The sequence below is a fragment of the Glandiceps talaboti genome, chromosome 22 (assembly GCF_964340395.1).
Source record: "Glandiceps talaboti chromosome 22, keGlaTala1.1, whole genome shotgun sequence".
Lineage (NCBI taxonomy): Eukaryota > Metazoa > Hemichordata > Enteropneusta > Spengelidae > Glandiceps > Glandiceps talaboti.
This window is the reverse complement of record NC_135570.1, coordinates 10,808,654-10,836,106: the sequence shown is the minus strand read 5'-3', so window position 1 is coordinate 10,836,106 and position 27,453 is coordinate 10,808,654. Positions and strand designations below refer to the sequence as shown.

The window sequence follows — 27,453 nt, the reverse complement described above, 5'->3', positions numbered from 1 at the left end:
TCCCTTCACTGGTACTGGCACTAGCACTTGGACCAGCCTCTGCGTTGTCGGTTTGAGTACTGCCTGCTGCATTAGTGTCTGTCGACTGACTTACATCGTCGTTATGTTGACTTGATGCCATCTTCTATGAGATTCCGTGAATGTCTTTTTTTTAAACGCCCGATATCAGTACAACAAGTAAACTCTTTCCTGAGGCTCTATTTATATTTCCGGGTTCTGACTGGTCGTCTGCTATCGAATCGACTTGGTATGTCCCCGGAAGGACCAATATGCCTTGTGACTCTTGAATGAAATGTTAAGAATGTAACTTGTGGTATTACTTCGAAAACTAGTTGTTTACTTGCGATGTTTTGAAATCTAGTCCTTCAAATTTGCAAGACTTTCGTGCGACTACTGTGAAAATTTGAAATAGAAGAAGAATCAATAGAGCGTCCTCGGTGGCCAAAACGGGTAAGGACAACCCACGTTTCCGGTGATGTTTATGTGTGCTCTGCAGGGGGTCAATCTGACGTCATTCACCAATCGGGGTATTCCTATATGACAACCTACATCCAGTATTTGTCGAAAATATTGCTTCTTTCAATTTCATGGGCCTTTATTGTGATCTACTCAACAAGAATAGATGCTAGTCGACGTTGATGGAAATCTAGAATTGCCCGGGATTTTGTACGAGGGTTGATAGGAGTATTTTCACGGTGGTGTGTTGCAGGTGAGGTGAATTTTTCATCATGTCATTCACGATTGCCACTCAAGAGGTCTAAGAAATCGAGCTTACCTTCGATGGGTATGAGATCATCAGAGTAAACTTGAGTCATCTTGATGATACAGAGGTCATCGATCAGAAATTATGCAATAGTCTTCTCAAAATAATCTCGAGGACGCGGTTTTAAGACTTCTTGTAAATTACAGTGTCGCGATATTTTTATCCTACATCGTAACGGAAGTTGAGATTCGTCCGTTCTGAACATAGCGTTAACATCATCGTAGTGGACACTTTTCCCGATCAAATATTGCATTTTTAATGCCTCGTATTGGCGCAATACTTTTTTCCTAACGTCAAATTTGGATACTTTTCTTCCACTTCCGTATTTGCTGTGATTTTAGTGAAATATAAGTTCTCGGCAGGTAGGTAAACAAATTGTTTTCATTTGTAATCGAAACTGAAAGACAAATATATGAAGATTTGACGTCCCCAGAAGGGTGTAACGTAACACCATCCAGTCTCGTAAATATATTGTGTATCTCATTGGTACCAAATTCCACTCTCCTAAAGTTCAAAAAATGTGAAAACATGTTTATATAGTTGTCAAAATTGCTTCGTTTGTTATGAAATTTGTTAAAATAGTAAAATTAAAATAGCATATGAAGATTATATGCAATTCACCAAACGATTTAGATAGATTACACCAATGTGTAACATTGCATTCATTTTCATTTATGTCCACTTTTGAAAAAAAAATGAAGAAGCAACCTTGAAAACACCATTACATTGTTCTAAGTCTGCCATCCAAATATAGCCTTGAAATTAATACCAATTTATGATATATGCATTATGGCATTCCCAAGGTTCAGGCTTCACATATGTAAATGATATCGGCATACATTTCATGAGAGTTGACCTTCCCACAGAGTGAGGTCAATCAAATAAAAACCATTGCTTAATATAATATTTTGTCATACGGTTACTTATTTCATACAAAAACCAAAAGAAATCGGTTTTATTTTTTAAATCTTGAAATTTGTTTGAATGAAATGTTTCATGTCATACACCTAAAATGTTCCATTTGTTTTGAATTTTTTCCAAAAAACGTATGAGGAAAGTATAGATGCATAAACTAGCATATTTAAGTTGTACTGTCTTGATGTGCTGATGACAACTGACTCATCTATATATTATGTTCCTACTTTTGCTGACATGATTATACTGTGTGAGATGGACAAGAACCACTTTCAATCCCTGTTGAGTTGAGTATTATTCAGACCACCCACTTGTGTTCTTTTGTATTGTATGAGTAATTTTAAACTGACAATTTGGGGATACCAAAGAGGAAATCTGTACCATTTTTTGAATATATTTACAGTACAAGCTTCTAGCTAGTATAAAGTGAAGATACTGATTATATTTGTTTGTTTGTTTGTTTGTTTGTTGTTTTTTGTGTTGTTTTTTTTTTTTGGGGGGGGGGCATCGACAGAGCAATTGGCACTTGTAGTATATATTAATGGTCAGGCGGGTGAGCAACAATATGACCATGCATATGCACGCATATATAGCCAATAAAAACTGAAGGGTATTATATGAATTGACTTTGTAAATTTGTCAGATGTTTATGCTGTTATTTTGATGTATTTTTTGTATACACTTACTATTTCCCCAATTGAGACACTAGTACAGAAAGTACAACATTAAAAAAGTCACAATATACAATAAAGTTAACAAATCACAGTTGCAGTCAGTACAACTCGGTTACAAATATTTCCATCATTCTTGCAGTGCAACTTGCCATATGATCTGAGCTACTAAAAATTTGATGTATTTGCATATTTGTAAGATAACATGGACAATGAAATAATAGTACTCTAGCTATTGGATCTCAAATACTGCAGATTCCACATATCACAGATACAATGTATATATTTATAAATTTGCCATGGCAGAATTAATCGTCTGTATATGTTGTCTGATACCAATGTACTTTCTTTAAATTCACTGTGCTTCAGATGTTGTATGTTATCAGTTTATTTGGTTAGAATATTGATGTATTTGAACGTGTTTAGGTGTCATTTAAAAATTAGGTTAGAATTCGATGTCTTTGAACTTGTTTCAGTGTCCATTCAATGACAAGTTCAATGCTGGTAACATTCTTGAAAGACCAAATAAAAAAATTCAGATCATTCTATCAGATTCAGTTAGATTCTGAAGGACAAGTGATTTGTTTGAAACATGTCTGTTTCTCAATCAAAAAGTGGAAGAAGAGAATTTGTGGCTGGAAATAAAATAATTGTATCATGTGGTTCTGATAATCCAACTCTACCTAATTTTTCCAACATGAAAATCAGTAATTTTAAAGAAAATATTATAATTGCCATTGGCCCTTCCCCTCCCTTGAAAAAAGAAAAGATTATAAAGCAAGATCTTAAACCACAAGATTTGTGTCAGTCAGTCTAATACTGGTGTTTTAGTAGAAAAGTTTATTTAATCCAAGATTCTGTTGTTAATATCAAAATATACATTTTTGACTTGAAAAGGCAGTTTTGCAACAATTATTATGGAAAGTTTGTTACTCAAATGATTATTATGGAAATATAGTTATTTTAATTAAAATTATGTAAATTAAGTTGCACACATACATGACCATGTAAAATTAGTGTCAACTTTATTTATGTTATAACTGAATTCTGTAAGGGAAGTTTTATTGAGAACACATTAGAAATATGACAGTGTTTTGATAATGTGATAGTGACCAATCCCAATTTCATCAGCTGTGTTCTCCAGGAACAAAGTAACAAGGCTATCAATTCATCTTATAATTCCTGTGTGTCCTCTTGATAGAATGATTAGTATACTCCCAACCACTTCATTTTATTTAAAGATTGGTATAAAACCATCACCAGACCCCAAATGATCCTTTACTGGTCTCCAACAACTGAAGGTGACACTGGTTATGGTGTCGTTAACCTGTGTGTGAACAAATTCTTGGGAGAACAAGGCAATCAGTTGTGGTAAAACTCAACAGTTCCCCAAATTGCCATGGAAGGTGGGAGATAAGAAGGAATAATTTTTTTAGCATTTTTCAATTTTCCTGTCACAAATATACAATACATGTATGTGACTGAGTAGAAATATTGCCTGGATATAATCTATTGTGTGTTTCACGGAACACATCTTAAGACTCTGTGGTAGGTATTGTTATTGCAATATTGGTCTCTAAATACATGCGGCTACTTGTCTACAAACCACCTTTCAGCTTTCAATCCAAGTTAACTACAGGACATGTCATTTCCTGAAGTACTCTAACACAGAATTGTTTAGCTTGTGGGCTAAACAACAAGACATATGTTGGATAATGGTGCATGGGTATGTAACAATAACTGACCAAAAACATATATTATCTTGACATATATCTTCAGGGTGCTTAGTGATGTGGTATAACACAAGGAATGCAGATAATGACATGAATAAAAAAACGTGAACGAAAACACTTGGTTCCTGTGCCATTATTACTGACATCAACAAGCAGCTGCCTCCACATGTTCACTTTTGTGTGTTATTTTCTACAGCCAGTGTAGACTTCATAATTGTTTTGTAATTAATACTGTTGATATGACAACGTGATAATATTTCAAACTGAGCAATGACAGCCCAATATCAAAAATGCAATCTCTTGTCACTGGTCGCATTTTGATTATTCTCATTTATTTATTTAATTAAATCGTAGTTTAATTAAATATTGTAAATCTAGGTCACCTTGTAGGCCTACATGTACTAGAAAGTGTCAGTCTGTAATTCCATCAGTTTTCAGAAACATATTTTTTCATAATTCATTTTTTGTTGTTTTTTGGTAGTGTTTGTTAGTTTTTGCAAAAAATAACCTTGTCAAAAATACATTTTAACTACACTTTGATGCACGTCCTCAGGACTCAGTGAAAGTAAATGACAGCAGAATTTGTATTATTTATAGTGACAATATCAAATGTCCTCAAAATGACAAAAAATGACAAAGTAGGCAATGGAGAAGTTATGCATACAAGAATGTGGCAAAGCCTTCTAGTGGAGTGTGCAACTTAGTCAAGTCAGTCAGTCAGTCAGTCAAAATGATATAAATTCAAATTATTATTCTAAAAGGTGTACATTTTTGTACTAGTTGTTTTCTTTTCACTTTACACTTTTTATCGTCAAAGATGTTAGGGTACAATGCAAAATGTCTATCCAGCAAGATATCTATCACTATACTTGGGACTCCCCTTTAAACAAAGTACGGAAAATTTTACCTGAATTTGTTTTTGCACGATATTTAGACCTTGACAAAAACACTTGATATTAGAGAGGAAACTGACGAACATTGACTACCCCTTCCCCTGTAAAGGGACACACCACTCCAGGAAATAGTAGTATTTTCATAAACATTGGGTTCTGGAGAATCATTTCAAGATTTCACATCATATAGATTTTGTGTGAAAGAAATACCAAATTGAAACTCTATCAATCATCGGCGTAAACCACACCCTCTTTTACGGCATTGTCAAAGGCGCTTGTTATTTCGCAGTGTCGCAGAAGAAATGACAGCCCTGGTTTGTAAGAATTGAAACTCTTATGTCACTAATGTCAAGGTACTTTCCAGAAGTATTTCACTTCCACTGTAATTTATAGAAAGTAAAAACTAATAAACATAATTATATGATCCTGTGTTATCCAGATATCTTTGCATCATTGCTTATTTTCCTGGGAGACACAAATGACAATAGTGTAGGCTTACTGTGGAGGTTCATATACACATATGTATATTGCCCCATTTGATCTGTTTGTATGTGTACAAATGTACATGTACTTGTAATTAAACATTATGATTGAAGTATTGGAGGCCACACTTGGATTATGTGTGTCATTGACCTGGTCAAATTGCCAATGCCATGCCATCTCACTGTAATTTATTTGACCCAAAGGGTATGAACTAACATGGTTCATGTTGTAACTGTTATTGATCTTGTCACATTGCCAACCCATCAGACTATGGTTTATTTGACCCAAAGTGCATGTACTGGGTTCATATTGTGTGTGTGTCTTTGACCTTGTCACATTGCTATGTCATCTCACTATGGTTTATCTAACATAGTTCACATAGTGACTTGAGTATGTTATGTATATTGTTACAGAGCTGTATGCATCGTTATTTCACAACTGGTCTAGAGTGTCAACAAGCATTGAACCTTCATCTAGCCTTTAGTCAGTGTACCTCTCATGCTGTTAAATTGGTAAGTTGTCTTTTGCTCTATGTCTTTTGTATATATGACACTTTATAAGTGAGTGGAGGAAGGGGAATGAGGGGAGATGATGATGATAAAACAACACATATCTTGTATGTTAATGTCATTTGATATATGAAGGATTGCCTGTATCAGTCATTTTTGTATGCAGTGAAGTTGCTACATTATAAGTTGTCTTTTGCTGTATCATGTCTCTTGTATGTTAGATGAGTGTGGTTGGGGATGGGAAGTGGGTTGGGGTGGTTAAGAGTGCTGTGCATGTGCATGCATGCATGCATATGTGTATGTATGTATGTATGTACGTACGTATGTGTGTGTGTGTGTGTGTGTGTGCATGTGCGTGCATGTGTGGATTGGGTGATGGGGTAGTTTGAGGCAGATAATGATGAAATTATTAACATACAAAATGTACCCTTTTTAGTATGTTAACTTTCTATAGGTAGGCAGGGACTTCCTTTATTGGTACTTTTCATACATGTATGCTGTGAAGTTGGCAAGTCACCTCATCTTGTATGCCTTTGTTCTTTGTTGTCTGTGTGTGTGGGGGGGGGGGGGAAGGGGGAGGGAGAGGGAGGAGGGGTATTTATCACCCAAATGAATCCCCTCATGTACATGTAAGTTCTTACAACTTGTGTTGTCTGTCTTCTTTGAGTAAAATGAAGTTGTTCTACTTCAATGACACACACATATTTCTTGTATGCTATCCTGAATGTAAGAAGTTTTATTTTGATGTTTTAAATTCTGCCAAGTGAGTCACAATGCATAAAACTCAGCAGGTTAATAATATGAAGGAGGAAAACTTGACAAACAGAAACTCTGTCAAGATCTCCAAGAGTGTGTTGTTTATATACATACCATTGTAATATTATGCCATCAAATTGATGTGTTGTACAAGTACAGTAGAGTTGGCAAGTACTGTGTATTGTATATCTACCTATCTACTAGATATCTCATACATCATAAGGTCATGTAATGTTGATGTGTAGTAGATGTATATTTAACTCTTCATGATAGTATGTGAAAACAATTACTGGTGTTTGTCATTCTACACTAGTAAAGGTCCTCTGAGATGCTTAGAACTTAAGCATTGCTGTGACTCATCATTGGTATTCATCTAGCTATAGGACACGATGAGATAGATTCGTGCATATTATACATTAGACAAGTTATTTGTGTGTGTTTTAGCCATTTTCAAGAATAAACTGAAGTTATTTATTTAAGAAACGTCCTGGTGTAGATTGCCCACCAAGTATCATTGGACCATTGGCCATGGTGATTGTGGTGCTTTGAAAATGTCTTTTGATTGATTGATTGATTGATTGATGGATTGATTGATTGATTGATTGATTGATTGATTGATAGACAGACAGACAAGCAGACAGACAGACACAGACAGACAGACACAGGCAGACAGACATAGACAGACACAGACAGACAGACACAGACAGACAGACAGACAGACAGACAGACAGACTGGTTCCTTGTGACCATAAGCTATACATACAATGTTGTTAGCATTGGTAACTTAACAAAGCATAAACACCACAGGAACCCTGATCCCATGACTCTATTTACTGATAGAGCACTACACATTATAACATTGAGTATGACTGTTACTGTTACCTATTATAACTTCCACAGATATAAAGAAACTGATAAAAACTATGTGTGAACCTACATCAGCGCATGGTACCCACTATTGTTTTTGTATCGGCTGTATTATTGTTTTTACCTAATTTTGTCTTTGCGTGAATTGAAGTCTTTCCTTGGCCCACTTCATTCAAGCAAACACACTGGTGTTTTTTTTGCAGGTTGTATCAGGTTTATTCAGGAACCCATATAATTTTGTTATGTTTATAGAAATAATTGTATGAGTCATAGAATGCTTATTTAAACAAAGAGGATACATGACTTGTAAACAGTGGGGATAATGTAGGTGTTATTTGTTAACAGGTGGGTGTGGACTGGCATAGTTATGACTCATAGTGAGGGGGGGAAGTACAGTTATTTTTAGTCTAACTATTCATTAGGTTACGCTCTTTATTCATTTTTGATAAAGTTTACAAAGTACAGGTTAGTTATTCTCTGTAAAAATAAGCACCTCGTCACCGCTTTGTCATTTATTAACATCTTACACCATTTCATGTTAGATTTGTCGTACCATATATAGCCACATTCTGTGTAGTGTAATGCTAGATCTCTCTTTGATAATTCAATACCATGGGTGTATCTAGACTATGCCCTGTGTCTCATGCTATCTGTTCATGTGGTGTTATCACATTGCGTCACAGTACATAACGACAGTATATTACATGGTATAACAGTATAGTACATATTACATCACACTATATATTATGCCATTACAGTACATATCACACTTACAACAACCAAGTATTCAAATTACTGTACATTGCATTACGTCACATCATATCATATCACATCACATTATATCTGGAGAATGTCATCAGATGGCACTACCATTACATAACACTATATTTTATTCCATCACAGTACAGATCATACTTACAACAACCAAGTATTCAAATTACATCACATCACTATATTTCATGTCCTTCAAAACACATCACACCACACAATATGACAGGACAAATTACCAAGCAGTGAATTACATCAAATTATAGCACCAGATCACATCACAATACATTAGATATCACCAAATACTTCATATTACAGGACATCACACAACACAGCGCAAAACTTAACAACACATCGTTATCATAGATCATATCATTTATAATATTTACATCAAGTACCAGACATTGCATCACATTAAAGTATAACATCAGATTGCATCAGAGGAAATATTGCCATCCACAACATCACCAAAGAAGATCTCACTACAGGATATCACACAACACAACACAACACAACACAACACAACACAACACAACACAACACAACACAAAACTTAACATCACATCATGCGTCACACCACTTATTAATATAACAAATTATGTCATCAGATCGCATCACAGTACAATGTGCATATGACAAATATCTCATGATAGGACATGTTGTGATGTGAGCGTCAAGTGTTTGAGAGGTCATGACCTTTGACTCAACATGTCAAGAGTCAACTGTTGTGACACAGATGTGTATAGAGGTATACATGTACCAGAGACATGTTTAGGTGTTATTATCTCGAGAAGAGTTTTATACCAGAGACTTCTTTTTGGTGTTACGTTCTACACCAAAACTATAGAGTGTAGTAGAGAATAGAGCAGAAAGCCTCTTTACATTATCTTCATACTATACTGTCTAGTCAATCCCGTTACTCTTGCACAGAATTCTGTGCTCCCCCAGAGCGTTCATATAAACATGATGATGTCGTTGCGACCCCACGTGATTTTAGTTTAAACAGACAGGTGGTGGAGTCCTGGTTTGACATTTACATATCCGTCCTAGATCCTAGAAATATGAGTATGATGATGACAGCTTGTCAATTTGTGATGGATTACTACTGACATGTGCTGTTCGCGCTTCACCCACCATGGGGTTGAACCACAATTAATGCCTTGAGTAACGGGATTACCTAGACGGTATAGTATGGAGATAACGTAGTACGGAATACGGTCCGTCAGGAACTAGATTACTTCTTTAGATACAAGACATGGACTATGTTAAATCATGTTTTGGAGTGTACAACTTTTTGCACAGAATGGAAAGAACAAAATGACAGAAACCTAATATATCGCTTGGTTGGTTTTCTGCCACTAAAGTGTTTGTAACCTACTTTCGGATTTCTGAACCCAAACTACTTAGATAAGGTACCCCACCCAGTTATTATCTTCAGTGAAACTGAAAGTGAGTGCTTGTCACAGCTTGCAGTGTGTGTGAAGGAGTTGATGAAATGAAACATTATCACAGAAAATGTATTTACATCAACCAGTTTGGAATGCAAGTGGCTGTTATCAGCGATTTAGCTGCTGGAGTATGGTTAGATTTACAGTTGAGAGGGAAAAACGGAAGAAAACTAAAATCAGTATTGTTAAGCAAAGTATGCGTAGAATGTACAATCATAAGTTACTCTAACAGCAGTTAACAGCATTCGTGGAGTAGGTACAGAAGCAATCTATTCTGTGTTTCTATTTCCCATTGGAATAGAAGAACACGCTGTGAATATTAACAGAATATACAAAGTGATGAAAAAATGAATATCAAATGTGATTTAAATTCACAGCTTGTGTCCTGACCATGTATAGAAAATAGTCCTGGGAAATATATTACATTCATTTGATAATAAAGATTCACACTGAGAATTGGGTGTGTTCAGTCTGGCCATCCTGATCTGTAAAATGTAAATATTATTACACAATAGTACGAATTAATTTCTGTCATACGAATTCTACAGTGTGTTGATTCAGCTATGATATTAAATATGTAAAGTAAAAATTGCCACAAGGTTAAATTGTGGTTTTGTAGCTTTTCTCTAGTGTTTAATTATAATTTGAAAATATTTAAATTCAGACTGAGAAACATACATAGCCAAAGAATTTGTTGTAAATAGAATTATCAAGATTAGAATCACTGAAATATTTAAATTCAGACTGAGATACATACATAGCCAAAGAATTTGTTGAAAGTACAATTATCAAGATTAGATTCATATGATTAGGAAATATTTAAACTCAGATTGAGATACATGCATAGTCAAAGAGCTTGTCGTAAGTACAATTGTCAAGATTAGAATCATTCTCTGTCAGAGCAAGTATCGAGCCACATTGTAGTCTACAGTGAATTTCACAATACTGTTCAGCTTTTCTGTTTGATACAACCGCTAATTATTCAATCATCTTGGGATCTGATTGGTCAGTAAGAACATGGCCCATTTATTGTAACCACTAGTTTGCATATCATTAATTCATCTTGGGATCTGATTGGTCAGTAAGAACATGGCCCATTTATTGTAACCACTAGTTTGCATATCGTTAATTCATCTTGGGATCTGATTGGTCAACAAGAGTATAACCATTACCCACCAGTGTTTAGAATATCTGGTCTGGCTAAAAATAAAATAACAAATTTAAAAAATCAGAATTTGTTTTGACTTTGCAAATATTGCTACAAGTTTGTAAAGGTGTAGTCTAGTTCCTATATGGTATTGTTTCAATTGACACCTCCACTCACCACGTTGAAACCACGTTGGCATCCAGACTAGTATAAGTGATACAATAGTGAACTTGCAATCCAGACTGAGCATGCTCAGATGCAAAGGGCTATGGGATTATCTGTGGTTATCTAATCTGGAGCTACCAATAAAAAACCTCCCACAATTGTCAGGGTAACAATGAATTGATCATTCATGGTTGTAAACAATGTAACAATATTGTTTACGATACCGATTCATTAATATTTATTATCACATTTCCCATGATGCAACATTCAACATGGCGGGTTTGCAAGTTCCTTATTAGAGTCAATCTCTGCAATCAACAGAATCTAGAACTCACAGAAAGTGGTCTCGTATTTAACCTTAACCTTACAAAATAACTTTCATGCAAGTCATTGAGAAATTGAGCTAATGTTTTGTTTATCTCTTTCATATCTCATCTTTTTGTAGTTTTGTTTTTAATATAGGTATCGATGGTATCTCTATTTTAACTCTCCAATTGTCTATGTTATTCCCTCCAGGGCCCCAAGTCCTGTCTTCATATTTGTATTTCTTTGTGCAAAGCATAACAGTGTGTATGATTTTCAGTAATGGTGATAATGATAGCTGTGAGATTTGACAACTCCTGTGCCATTTGAAATTCATCGTTTTTCACTTGTTTAACGAGACCAATGCAGTTTATCTAATGACATTCTCTGATGATGACTTATAGTTTGTGAGTTTTATTCTTAGTTTTATGGATTGCTACCTTGATTCAATTCTGTAGATGTTACTGACTCTCTAGTATTCTAGAACAGATTTTCAAGGCCAACTTAGGATTATTCATAGTGCATGGACATATAAAGCATACATGCACTTACATGTTTTATGTATTCATTTATAATATACACTTCAAGTAACATACATACACCCCCCCCCCCACACACACACACACACACACACATACATACATACATACATACATACATACACACATACACACATACACACATACATACATACATACATACATACATACATACATACATACATACATACATACATACATACATACATACATACATACATACATACATACATACATGTATGTACATACATAATGGCTATCACTTACATTTACATACCATATCTATTTGGAGAGAGAAAAAGATAACCAACATATTACATTTTGATTAATGCTTTTCTGTCAAATCCAGGAGTCTTCTTGACTGTACCGTCTCAAACTCTATCTCAAAGCCTTTGAGCTGGAATCTCTTATTCCATAATTCTAACTCTCAGGGGATGAAAATCTTGCACTGGATAGCTTGTATTTGTAGTAAACTTTTATGATTTATATGTATTCATATTTAGTCACTGAAGATTAAAAATGGGAAATATGTACACATTGACAAATATGTATCTCAGATTGTTTCTATCAATTTGATATTAGGTATACTGAAATATAGGTGAAATTAGCAATATGCACGAAAACAACAATTTTGATTTAAAAAATCAACTGGGAGTGTGTACTTATATTTGGTATAATATTGTCTATAAGCACATTATGACCTCGAGGTCTTGAAAGATAAGACTGAACCAAGCTAATATTTTTCTAGGAAGATCTTGGTGGAAAGCACTTATTCTGGTGTGAGTTATTGATTTCCTTAGCTAAATAATTATACATACAGTCCAGAAATACTACTTGCCAGAATACTACAAAAAAATAATGAGATGATGCAATTCTAGGAGCTCTTGTTTGGTCCAAAAGACATACTATATTTTATTGATGTCTAGGCATGATGGCTTTGAACTGTACCACGTCAGATCTAATGATGATATATCTATATTGTGTTCTAATTATACTATTGCATAGACACACTGTCTAGGTGAACTGTCTTAATGCTCCCACATGACACCTATGTTGTCTAAAACAGTTCTTTCTAATCAGTTGAAGACTTATATCTGTGTGCTGTCAGATTATGAGATCATGGCTTCCATGTGTATTTATAGATGTCAACTCTGTATGAAATCGAGTTTCCATCTATAGGCATAGATGTAATGATGTGCAGGAGGTTAAATCTTGGGTGTTTCTACATCTTGCTGTCAGGTGGGATTATTGTTAATATGATGTAGGTTGGTAAATGCTACGGCGTCATGGTTACATCATGCAGGAAAGGTGTAGGACCATTATACAAGAGTGTTTTGTGGGTGTCCGGAGTCGAGACAGTTTCACAAGTGTTTGAGAACGTGTTTGTCCTACTTTTCTTGACCTAACTTGATGTAGAAGTTGAATCCTCAGTAGTAATACCATTTTGCAATTATTAAAGAATTAATAGACAAGTGGATAGACATACCAAAAATAGACATATATATATACCTAGCAACAAGACCATGCCCATAACAACAGCAAAATAATGGTGTATAGTGCAAAGATAAAAATAGAGATGGTTAGGCAAGTGGATAAGAATTCAAATAGTGAATGTGCATATGCCTAGTAACACTGACATTGTGATGTATATTGCTGATATAATTGACATAGCAACAAAGATACTGCCCTTACCAACAGAACAATTATAATGTAAATGAACCTTAAAACAAAATTTGAACTTTTGGAAACCCTTTGATTTTTGTTGACACCATCCTGTACTCATTTGCATAAAATAAATAATGCATAAACTCTGCAGTTGTGTTACAACACCATTGGCGCTATTTTGGTATTTGACAAATTTACCAAGATCCACTAGAAAGCAGGGCTGTTTTATGATCAATATACCCTGTATAGCAAACAATACCCAGTTGTATACAACAGTGTCATACATAAAATACCAACATAGTTCCTCTTGAGTCAGTGCATAAAATAAACTAATAATAAAAATAATAAATAATTCTTTATTGTATCCTTATCCAAATCTGGATATCAGACCTATTCACAATCAAGAGAGAAAATAACACGACATTATGTACAAATAAATAACAAAACAAAGGTGAAGAAAGAAAATACACCCTAGCAGAGTGTCAAAAATAGCTGATGTTTAAAATATTTGTGTTTGTTTTCTTGAAATATATTGTAATATATATTCCAATAACAGCCAAGGCAGTTTTTTTGGACAACTTCCTCAAATCCAATGAAAAGCAAGGTTGTTTTTTTGTGTGACAAATATGTCCAGCATAACAAACAAACCTTGGTTTTTGACATCAGGATATGAACACTGTCACCACAGTACCACTTTGCTGAGTCAGCACATTGATAACGTGACTAATGTATTACGCATTGAGGTCACAAATAGTGCCACAGTGTTGCCATGATTGGATAGGATTCCTCATCACTTGACAGATATCTGTGTTAGTTTCCATCGTGTCGTTGTTGGTCCAAGATAAAATGATCATAAATGATAACCCCTTTTAAGATCCCCACAAGTATTATTCAGCAGGGTTACTACAAGACATTCTGTCTCTGTATGTATGTATGTATGTATGTATGTATGTATGTATGTATGTATGTATGTGTGTGTGTGTGTGTGTGTGTGTGTGTGTGTGTGTGTGTGTGTGTATGTGTGTATGTATGTGTGTGTGTGTATGAATGTGTGAGAGACAACAGACAGACAGACACAGACAGACTGTGTGTGTGTGCAAAGTGATCACCCCTGTCTTATATGCAACAACATTATGATGGTTGTCACATGATGGTACCCTGGGCTTCCCCGTAAAATCCCACTCTGTCATCGATAGGCATTCAGTCTTTGTTCTATAAAATCACCCATAATTAAAGAGGTCAACATGTCTTACCATCATTTCCTGATGAAAATGTTATTTCAAATGTAATAAAGACTAAATCTAACAACATCAGCGACGTCCTCTCGCGCAATGCATCTTGGAACTGGAAAATCGACTATTGGAGGTGTTGTTGTAAACCATTCCTCTGTCTGTAAGTTGATTTTGTAATATATACGTCAGATAGAGAAAAACCTTCCTCGAAAGAAAAAGGATAGAAAAAAAACAATCTGATTACATAGGGCTATATGTATAATGTCAATTTTTTTATCTTCTTATCTCGGATTAGTACTAATCACTAATCTCCAAGTCGTGTTGTGAGTTGAGGTTATCATCTTTGAATGTAATGTGGGCGATCACGATTGCCAGAGAAAAACATGAAAATAATGACTTGAAATGGTATCAGGGATATAGATAACCAGAATGTGTAGGACTTCATATTGAGATATGTACATGTGAGAAATTTAGATAGGTGCATGTCAAAATTTGAAGGATGAATGTTCATCTGTAGGTTGTTCGAGAGATAGATATTTGTCACGTAAATTGTGTTTGCAAAGGTTTTAGAACCCCAGTCACAGAATGCAAGAAATACATTTCAATGAGGTAAGGTTTAGAATTTTCAGGAAGAAAGAGATCAAATCTGATAAATTTAACTCCTTTTCAGGTCTAGAAACTATACATGTAGGCGCGTTTTCTATGATCTCTCTCTCCACATATAGTCAAATGGACAAATTCTACCAGCTAAATCTCCTGCTTGGGAAAGGGTGAACAGCGAATATCAGTAATCACACTGGCAGGTGGTTGTAATTGGTTACTTTGTTCAGTTTTCTACAAACTCATCCTCCAATCTTAATATAAAGTAAGTGACGTGGGAACATGATAACGTCATGTTCAGTGCTCCAATAACATCAAACTACTGCTGTCAATGATAAGAACAGAACTATGTGCTAAAGAAAGCCATTTCACTACATGTATATGATAGAGTGAGCTTGTAGAAAACAAGCCCCAAAGGTCACACATTCGGAATAATCTTTTAACCAAGACTGAAATGGAGTTGTCGGTGGCCGAGCGGTTAGCTCGTACGCCTCTTACCTTTGCAGTCTGGGTTCGAACCCTCAAGGTGTTGGCTGGGTTTGATAAAAAATTTAACCAGGTCTGCATGTACATGTAATGCTCAGTTAGACCCTGCCGAACAACGCAGGTTTTCCCAGAGTACTCCGGTTTCCTCCTGCTTCTTCAACACTAGGGCACTAGGGCACTGCTCTTGTGGCGACCATTCAACAAATTTCCGAATTTATTTGGATGAATAAAGTTTATTATTATTAATGTATAGTCAAAAATTCCAGGTAACAATTTTCAAGTTTATGTTTAGATCAAAAGTTTAATTCAATTTCGAAACTATGGTTTACCAACTCAGATGAATTTTTGTGTGAAGTTGACATAGTTGTATGTACTTAGTATATTATATCACAATGTTGGTTTTCATACTGGGGTAAATTAAAAAAAAAAAAACCCAGGTATTCAGATATATTTGATGCATACAGAAACAATCTCACTGTGCCTGTACATGTATTTATGGATTTATTACTCAGCATAAATATGTATATCACAGCATTAATATGGCATGGTATAATATTCAAAATAAACAGAGCTTTAGTACATGTACACATCATGTATATAAATATGATATTCTATAAATAAGTGTTTCACACATTGCATACCTATGTGATCTAACGAAGCTTAGATTTAGACACACAACTCGTTGCATATTTAGAGCTAGTCTGGAATTCTTGATGTCCTTACAGTTCCAGGCTATTGACAATTAGATGTTATTCCCCAATATATTTCTTCATTTCAGCCAAGGAAAATACGAGTGACCTAAGGGGCCTTTGTCAGTATGAGTTGGTAGACAAGTAGTGACAATTCGTAGGTCATGAGTATTTTCTGACTGAATGAAGAAAATATTGGCGAATAACATAATTATACCAGCACCAGTAATATCAAAGCAAAATCAGGGAAAGTTATCTCAATTTGAACATTTTGACTCATATTTCGAATACAGCAGAACCAGTGACATAGACACGTGTTGTCGAGACATAGATGAATGTTGTCGTGATGTAGAACGACCAGAGTATATATTCCATATTTGTTGTACAACTTGGGTCATGCATGGTATAATCATGTATACCATACCTAGAACCAATACAAAATAATATTATAAGCATTTTTATAAAAATGTCATTACTTTTGAATCGTAAGTTATACTTCAATTTGAGTAGTACTACAATGGTGTTTCTGAACAAAGTAACCATGGCGCCAAGCCTTCTTGTAATTTCTGAGTATTCTCTTGATAAAGTAAAAATTATACTCAAACCTACTTCACTATATATAAAAAATGATATCATAACTGCTACGAACTCAACATACTCTCATCCTGATCTTTTTAAGTGCAGTAGCTATGTGTTGTGCATTTTCAATTGCGTATATGTTTTGGGGTAGTACCTGTCGACTCAAAAGACTGGTGCTACTACACTATTTGCTATCCTAACTGACATTTTGATTTTGAATTTCACTATCCTTTTCTTGTCTGCAGTCATGGCTGTGTTCCACTGGTCTCAAATGGCATTCCTGTCTAGGACGTGATGGGTCAAATACATAATAAGACATATTTAAATTGTGCCATAATGTCACGTGATGAATCCACAATTAGGTGTCGTTATGGAAACGTGACCCGATCTCACTCTAATTACTTATGTTGTATTCTATTCAAATATATGCTAATGTTATATCCAGGGCTAGTCTAGTTCCAAACTTGTACAGTATTACATATTAAAAACATAATTACTTTACCAGTCTAGTCAAGGCAGTTATGAAAGGTGTTAAATTGTGGTGCTCCCCTGTAGTGAACAGAGCACAAAGGGTGCATGTAGTAGTAATCCATCACAAACTAACAGGTTGTTGTCATCGGACTGCACTGATATGCAAATGTCTAACCAGGACTCCACCCCCAGTCTGTTTAAACTAAAATCACGTGGGGATGTGATGACTTCATCATGTTTATATGAACGCGGTTGGGGGGAGCACAGAAATATGTGCTTGAACAACTGCCTTGACTAGACTGGAAAAGTAATGAAGTTTTTAATATGTAATACTGTACCAGTTTGGAACTAGACTAGTATAGTCCTGTCCATGGCAGGACATGGCTTCTAGACCAGTGGAACACAGCTATGATTGTAGATGAGAAATGGACAGCAAAATTCAAAATCAAAATAATATCAGTTAGGATAACAAATAGTGTAGTAGTGCCAGTTCTTCAAGTTTCAGGTAGGCTAGTTTTGGAGCATTCACAAACAAGAAGTTGACACTCAACAAAGTCAAGAGGTTTCTCCACAAAATGGAATGTTTACTAAGCAACAAGGGACAGAAAGAGGAGCAAATTGGTACAAGAGGAATAGATCAAACCATAATACATTGATGCTTGAAAAACTATGAAATAATTTTAGCATCAAACTCTTGTTTTTCAATACTCCAAAACAAATATGCAGCTGAAAATGTGCAGTATATAACCTTATAACTATCAAGTACAGAAGATGTGATTAAGCAGCACACCTCCCTGTGAAAACATTCCGAAATGAATATAAAAATATTGTAATTCTAAATGTAGCATAAACAAAGTTGAGTCGAAAAGTGAAGAAGAAAAAAATAATATTGTCATAAATATATTAACATTGGCAGATGAACATAAGGGTGAATAGAATTATGTTATAAAACAGGATTGCTTTTCTGAGCATTCAACAACAGTGAGAAAAGATGAAATGGGGAAACAGTAAATTATCACTTTCAAATCACGATCTATCTTAACTTAATAGAAATTATTAAAATTGGCAGAGTAGTAGATAATAGTATTTATCTCTGTTTTGTATTGACCTCTCGTTGCAAATGATTTTTTTTTGTAACATTTCAATGTAGGAATGGCATATATTAGTCAAATGAAAATATATACAGTACAAATGTAATGAGTGTTATATATTTGCATGTGACCTATCATTGCATTATGATATTTTTGATTGAATTGTGAGATGGCTTATGTTATTAACTTATTATGTTTATTAAAAAGTCATAATTGTGTGTGTATGTATGTATGTATGTATGTATGTATGTATGTATGTATGTATGTATGTATGTATGTATGTATGTATGTATGTATGTATGTATGTATGTATGTATGTATGTATGTATGTATGTATGTATGTATGTATGTATGTATGTATGTATGTATGTATGTATGTATGTATGTATGTATGTATGTATGTATGTATGTATGTATGTATGTATGTATGTATGTATGTATGTATGTATGTGTGTGTGTATGTATATATGTGTGTGTGTGTCTATGTCTCTGTCTCTGTCTCTGTCTCTCTGTGTATCAGTGTCTGTGTCTTTATATTAAAGGGTCAGATATATTAATAGGTCATCATAATTTGTGTGTGTGTAACATAATAATAATTTATTCCCAACAATACATAGTAATTACAAATTACAAATACATTTACTAATACTAGTCAAGATAAATAATATTATGTATATCAATAGCTAATGGGAAAGGGGAATGGAAATAGTTGTCTTACAACTAATCTAGTCTAACCCCTTGAAATAAATTTGACAATTGACAATAAATATTATCTGGGCATGTCCAAAATAGATCTGGGATCCTTGTATGTGTGGCACCACTATATCAATAATTAATAACCCCTGCTTATATACTGAGTAGGTAATTATACAGGGAGGAGTAAGGTCTGGAGCCAGAGACCTTTATTGAGATAGACAGTGTGCTTCAACTTGTCAATGCATATATGTGTTCGTATATCAAGTACATGTTAGGAATATGAATGAGAGGAATTATGTTGATCAATGTACATGAGACATGTCTATGTCATCACTGCAAAGACGCTATGACCCTGTATCACAAATGATGACTCATTGTTCAAGACACAAGATACAGTCAAGATGAAACGTCGTTTTCCTTGAAGATTTAAAAACGACTAGCTAATTTGCATTTGAATGTAGCAGTACTTATTTATTTTGTTGATGGATAGACATTGTTGCCATGGTATTATAGCATAAACTGTCACAAGGTCTTACAGCAGTGTTCTATTTAAGGTTTACATTTACAATGTCTTGTTCTTTTTCAATCAACTTTTGATAACAATAAAATAATACCTTGACCCCTTAACTCATTAATTGATAGTATATATATAAGTAATTTAATCTAATAAGCATTTTAAATGTAACTAATGGTTACCAATGACCCTGACTTGTACATGTATATTATAATAAGGGTGAGACCCATCAGCTGTCAATTAGTGTGACTGTTCATACATAGGTATATACCTGTATTGGAGATAATTGAGTAACTATCTAAAGATATTATAAACGTTCTTTCATACTAGCCAGTGGTTGATTACTAGACTAATAATATGTCAGCGTTCTTCTCTGAACTAGACAATAATGACATCCTTTTGTCATAACTGAGTCTAGGTCCTGACGACCGTATTCTGATTCTATACATTAGCGTCTTACATTTTTGTACTTTGTACTGAAATGGAAGCTATACATGTATCTCTTATTAGAGTACTCAAATGAAAAACGTAGCTCTCATTTTGTATCCAAATGAAAGCTATAGCTCTCACTACGTACAGAAATGAAAGCTATACTTGTGTTGTATCATAGACCCTATACGAAAGGGTTTCGTGTAGAGTCTATGATTGTCTCTCTCTCTCTCTCTCTCTCTCTCTCTCTCTCTCTCTCTCTCTCTCTCTCTCTCTCTCTCTCTCTCTCTCTCTCTCTGAGTACTCAAATGAAAGATATATATAGTTTTCACTTTGTACTGAAACGAAAGCTAAAGCTCTCAGTTTTGACTAGTCTAGTGCCAGTACAGTATCGTTACCATTTATACCTCCACCCACATGGTAATAGTTAGAAACCACGCTATAACTTTGGCTTTCACTCTGTATTAAATTGAGAATTATATCTCTCCCTTAGAGTATCGAAATGAAAGCCACTACAACATACATTTCATAGCACTACAAATGATATGAAGAGTCACCCTTCACAGAGATGCACACTCTTCTGGGCCTTTACTGTAGTTGTCATTTCTGAAAGGATATTGACCTGTGATTCCTGGTTGTTGTGGATTCCTTGTCAGTCACAATGATTTATAGTACTTGAAATAAAACCAAATTATAACCTAATTGTTAAATGGGGTGACCTCAATTAGTGATAATCAAAGCTAAGGAAACTGATTTCAGCGTCAATGCTGGAGAGAAAGACCCATAACAGTGAGTCAATGTCTGTACTCTCAGAAATCACCATTACATGTTTTGCCTGCCTACCTGTAGACTTGAACCACGATTGCTCTTAGTACTACACTATTCCGCCATCCTTACTGACATTTTGATGTTTTGAATTTTCACTGTCGCTGGGAACCATAGTGAAAATTCAAAAAATCAAAATGTCAGTTTAGGATAGCAGAATGGTGTAGTAGTGATCAAGTCTACAGGTAGGCTGTGTTTTGCCATACATTGATCTGAATCAGTTTGATGTAAATTGTAATCTTCTTTCTTGATCCAAATTATTCACCACACAAAAACCACATCGGTCAAATTGCGTCTAACGGAAAAATATCCATGTAAGAAAGAAGTGTACTTATTTATTTACTATATTTACAGCTTATTTGCGTCCCTCTAATGTCATAGCATAACAAAATAGATTTGTGAGAGACTGGTTCCTGTGTGTTTTGAAGATTTGCGACATGTAAATTCATACTGGGGAGACTAAAGGAGAATTTTGTGTACACTTTTATCGATCTAATGTATGCCTTTGAGGCATATCACAGCCCGTCTACAGCTTCATAGAAACTCCTACCATCTCTTGTCTACAGACATTAATAAACCTATCAATTTCAATTCAACTATGTACATTAATTTCCTTTTTACCCAATATGTACAGTGTATTTATATTCACTGTCTCAGAAATGTTAATTTAAGAACAGTTTAAAGTTCGTAGGTTAGAGTTCACATGTGCTATTTATATCATATTGGACAATGCAGTAGGTTTGTATGTACATTGTACACTGTCTATTTCCTTGTATGCATTCCTAGACTTCTTTCCCTGAGGTCAACTAATTTGAGTACATCATAAGTGAAATGATTCTTCTAATATATGAATATAAGAGAAGGAGCAGTAAATGATCAGGAAATTGACTACATGAACAGTTTGCTTATGTGAAGTGACAGTCTTGTACTAGTAAAGTCTGTCAATTTGTGCGATGCATTATTCATGACACATGTCTATAACATGCCATTGCTTTCAAATTTCATACTTCTGATAATCAACTGTTCAAAAAAAATTGCATAAAAGATTGTGACTGATTTGTAAGTTGTATATATGTTCATTTCTGACCTAAATGTAGTTGTTAATAAATCTTTGATATACCCTGAGAGTTTGTTTCAAATCAGACTAAATGTACATAAAATATCTTTATATCGATCACATTGTTAGTTTCTGAGACACTCTGAGCATATATGTATGTATGTATGTATGTATGTATGTATGTATGGATGGATGTATGGATGTATGGATGGATGGATGGATGGGTGTATGGATGCATGGATTGATGGATGCATGCATGCATGTGTGTGTATATGTGTGTGCATACGTGTGCGTGTGTGCATCCATGTGTGTGCATGCGTGCGTGTGCATCCATGTGTGCATGTATGTATGTACATACATACATGTATGTATGTACGTTCATATGAATGTATATATGTACATACAAATGAATGTTTATGCATGTGCGTGCGTGCGTACATGTATGTATATCACATCACATCTCTCACCATGTAATTGTATTGTACATTTGCTTTGCCCATACAGAACTGGTCTAAGATAGCTGAAGAATACAGAATGAGTAAACATTATGGACACAAGTACTATAATAATAGTGATTTCTATAGTGTAGATGTAGGTGACACCAACTTTGTCATATTAAAACGATACCAGAATCTGAAACCGATAGGATCAGGAGCTCAAGGAATAGTCTGGTAAGAACAAACATTATAATAATCATTTAGAGCATGTCAACCCAAGAACAAAAAAGGATTTATAAGTACAGTACTATTATTTCATTCAGGATTAGACAAAAACAAACCTGATAAAAGTGGACATATGGATGAGGATTGGATATTTATTTCAGATTTTTAATTTATAAAACAATTTTATCATGGCTTCCTTTTTGAAAAATCAATTTGAAACAACATAGACTAAATCTCTGTTTGTAACTCAATTCAGTGCACTTAGCTCAGAAGTGTGTCAAAAGTTTGTTATTGAATTTACATATTTATCACTCTTCTGCAATTTATTGAGTAACACCCAAGCATTTTGGGACATGTTGTTTCACATTGATTTTTCAAGTCGAAAGGCATAATAAAATTGTTTTATAAATTAAAAATCCAAAATAAATACCCAATCCTCATCCATATGGCCACTTTAAAAAGCAGTACCATCACGTGTCATGCCTGAGATTTATCTCATGTAGGAAGATCAAAGTAAATCAGAGTGCTGCTCGCATCAAAATCCCAACGATATCTCTCCATCAAGTGTCACTTGTCTCAAACGAGACACTTGACATCAGTGTAAATGTATAGTTTGTAATACACCTCTAATATGTTGATAAGGTATCAGAAAGAAGATCAAATCTAATGTTTTGGAAGTACAACCCATAACACCAAAGTAAGGCATTTTCTGTATGCACTATAATCGTTTATAGCATCCAAATTAAGTGTAAAACTATACTGCTATGTGACTATATAAGAAAGGCCACATGCTAGATTTGTAAATAAAACAATTGAAACAGTATACTTTTACACTTGATATGAATGCTATAAATGAGTGTAGCACATAGAGAAAGTGCTTTACTTCAGTGTTACTCGTTGTAATATGAATGCTATAAATGAATGTAGCACATAGAGAAAGTGCTTTACTTCAGTGTTACTCATTGTAATATGAATGCTATAAATGGGTGTAGCACATAGAGAAAGTGCTTTACTTCAGTGTTACTCATTGTAGAAATTTGTGATACATGTTCATGTAATAACATACATGTTGTTGTTTTGTATATGATAGTGCTGCATATGATACGACTTCAGGACAGAATGTAGCCATTAAGAAGCTAAGCAGACCTTTCCAGAATGTCACCCATGCAAAACGTGCATACAGAGAATTTGTTCTAATGAAATTGTGCAATCACAAAAATGTAAGTAACCTTCCATTATACTATGCATGAACCAAGTTAAAACAAAAAATATGGAATATATACTATGGTCATTCTGTGTCACTAGTTCTGCTGTGTTTGGAATATGAGTCAAAACATTCAAAATTGTCATTACTTTCCCCAATTTTTCTTTGATATTATTGGCGCTGGTATAATTATTTTATTCTCCAATATTTTTCTTCATTCAGCCAGAAAATACTCGTGACCCGAGGGTTGTCACTACAAGTATCTAGACGAGTAGTCATTCATATTTTGGTCACTCATATTTTCCTTGGCAGAACGAAGAAAAATATTGGGGAATGACATCTTAAATTTTAGTGAATGCCAGAGATCTGGTAATATCACATCAAAAAATGTACCTATGGTTAACAGTTGTAACCTGTGATAAATTATTGATTATGATTTAATATGATTATATGAAATTTACAATACTTTCAATCAAAGTATGAACAATAAACTACTGTAATATTAATACATTACTAAAGTAGATTTGTGTATTTGTTGAAAAATTGGTAGGGTCAGATCAAATAAGTGCCACACCTGTATGTGTCATTACTGATAATTTCAATCATAGAAAATTTCAAATTTGGCATCTCTTATAGTACTGAGGTTTGTTGCCCCCACCCACCCCCCTCCCCAAAGTGTTCATTTATTGAGCTTGTGTGATATTATGTAATCGCCTCTAAGACATTTCCACTTTTTGTCATTGTAGAGGAAAAAAACACATTTCAAATTCTAAATTTATCAGCAGCAAGAGATAATATTCCCCTGGACAATTGGAATTGACAGTGGGCAAAAAAGATACCTGTTATACACATGAATAATTCAAAAAGTCTGCTGACGAGATATAGGTTCTAATTTCAGTGTCTGCTCATGGGTTTACATCAACACTTTGAAGATTTAAAGACGTTATGTATTGAGACACAAAGTACAAGTCAGATAAAAACTGTCACCCAAGACACACGTACAGTATCAGATGTGTATGGTCATATTACAGCTAGACAGCTATAAAGATATTTATAGACTGTACATTAAGATGACAGTGTAACTAATATGATTTGGAGGCACTGGTGTAGAACAGTGGACCAACTGTATAATAGACAGACATTTGTATTCAAGCTAGGGAGTTACGGTTAGTGTTAGGTCGGGATAGAAATAGGGTTAGACTCCCTAGTGTAACCATGATATGTATCATTGACAAGAATGTAAACCCCAGTGGACTGACTGTAGTGCAATAGATACATAGATTTATTGAAGCTAGGGAGTTATGGTTAGGTTTATTAGGAATAGAAATAGAGTTAAATCTTAACTCGGGTTACTTTGCATGTTCCTGATATTTAATGAATATTAATGAGTATTACCATAAATGGTAAAATCATCGGCTGATTAGATTTGGTCTTGAATGTTCAATTGTTTATCACAGACTCATTGTAGTTTTAAGTGTAACTGATTTCTTTGCAATCATATACAAAAGTAATGCAAATATGAGACATGAACTCCTCTGGTACATGGAGAATAGTTTTTGAGTGAGTGTATTTCTCTACTTGTACATTGCAGATTATAGGTTTACTGAATGCATTTACACCTCAGAGGACATTTGAAGACTTTCAAGATGTGTACCTAGTCATGGAATTAATGGATGCCAATTTATGCCAAGTCATACAGATGGACTTAGACCATGAAAGGATGTCCTACCTTATGTACCAGTTGTTATGTGGTATTAAACATCTACACTCAGCTGGTATTATTCACAGGGTAAGTGTCACCCTTCCCCCTCCCCTCCCCCTCCCCCACTCTCATTCCCATTCCTGAATGTAAGGTATCTATACTTAGCTGGTAATATTCACAGGGTATACGTGTTACCCCTCCTCCAATCTCGTCCCCACCCCTGTATGTAAGGTATTTACACTCAGCTGGTAATAATCACAGGGTAAGTGTTACCCCTCCTCTTAACTCATCCCCACCCCTGTATGTAAGATTTTTATACTCAGCTGGTAATATTCACAGGGTAAGTGTCACTTCCCACATTGTTCACATGACAACGAGTATCTTACAGATTATAGTAGAATACTCTCACAGGAACACACCTTTCACTTTCTGCATGTGAGAATCTCCAAGGGTTACTGATTTAAAACTGTTATTGCACTGCAATAAAATAAGAAAATTATTCCCTTTCTTTCTGTTTTTGGTTCAACTCTAATGTGAACTGATATATGCATTTTGTTCATATCATTAATTGCTGAGATATTGTAGATATTTTACTGGAGAGAGTACACAAATTTAAGTGACTTGAATTCTTTACATTGGGTATAAGATAGTAATCAGCCCTATACAGATGGATTTCTAGGAGGTGTGATGTATGTTCTCATCATAAAATCCAATCAGAACCCATGCTATCTTATATCATGCTAAAGCCAGGCTACAGAGTTGAATTATAGATATTTATTATCTGGCTGTTTGTTGTCATGGCAGCAATGTCTATGTCATCATTTTATGATTCTTAAAGTATATACTCAAACACTTATATATGATCCAATCTGTTCTTCAGATTGTGCTCGTACAGTTAGACCATGTCACAGCTTATTGGCAATTTTAGATTGACTTATTGTCACTCAGTTCTCTGGAAGCATTTGTGCTCTTGTTTGCATTTTCTCTCAGCTGCTGTCTGTCTCTCTGTCTCTCTATCTCTCGCCCTGTCTCTCTTTCTCTCACTCTCTTGTGCATTCTGTGTGTGTGTGTGTGTGTGTGTGTGTGTGTGTGTGTGTATGTGTGTGTGTGTGTGTGTCTCTCTCTCTCTCTCTCTCTCTCTCTCCCTCTCTCTCTCTCTCTCTCTCTCTCTCTCTCTCTCTCTCTCTCTCTCTCTCTCTCTCTCTCTCTCTCTCTCTCTTGTCTTGCCCTTTTTTGTCAGGGGGAGGGGTGGTCATGAGTTTGAATCCCACAAGAGACAGGATTTTTCCCAACATGAATGTTCTATATAATTGTTGGATAGGCTGTATCACTCGGCCATATCTTACACACAAAACAAGTGTGGATTTGGTGAGACTCCAGGGGTAATGACTTGAACAGTCTGGACTATTACTCACATGGAGCCCACAGGTGTTATGTTTGCTGGGCTGAGGTGATTCCAGGATAGACTATGGACTGATTAGGAAAGCCCTGACAGTTCTACAGTGATGTGATATGGCACATGTAACATAGTTCCAAGCCTGAGGGGATTTCTGTAGTAATGTGTGTTTATGTACTATGTATATGTGTGCAT

The 27,453-nt window shown here is 34.9% G+C and overlaps 1 protein-coding gene across 2 annotated transcripts in view; it reads left to right on the top strand.

The window, feature by feature from the left end:
* Window positions 1–519: 519 nt before the first annotated feature.
* The window catches only part of LOC144452508 (stress-activated protein kinase JNK-like), a 31,616-nt gene continuing 4,682 nt past the window's right edge, over window positions 520–27,453 (top strand). For both annotated transcript variants that reach the window (XM_078143610.1, XM_078143609.1), the window contains exons 1-5: window positions 520–709; window positions 5,872–5,970; window positions 22,799–22,965; window positions 24,047–24,176; window positions 25,752–25,949. In XM_078143610.1, coding sequence (XP_077999736.1) covers window positions 5,878–5,970; window positions 22,799–22,965; window positions 24,047–24,176; window positions 25,752–25,949 — 588 coding nt within the window. In that variant the 5' untranslated portion in view covers window positions 520–709; window positions 5,872–5,877. The remainder of the gene's footprint in view (window positions 710–5,871; window positions 5,971–22,798; window positions 22,966–24,046; window positions 24,177–25,751; window positions 25,950–27,453) is intronic.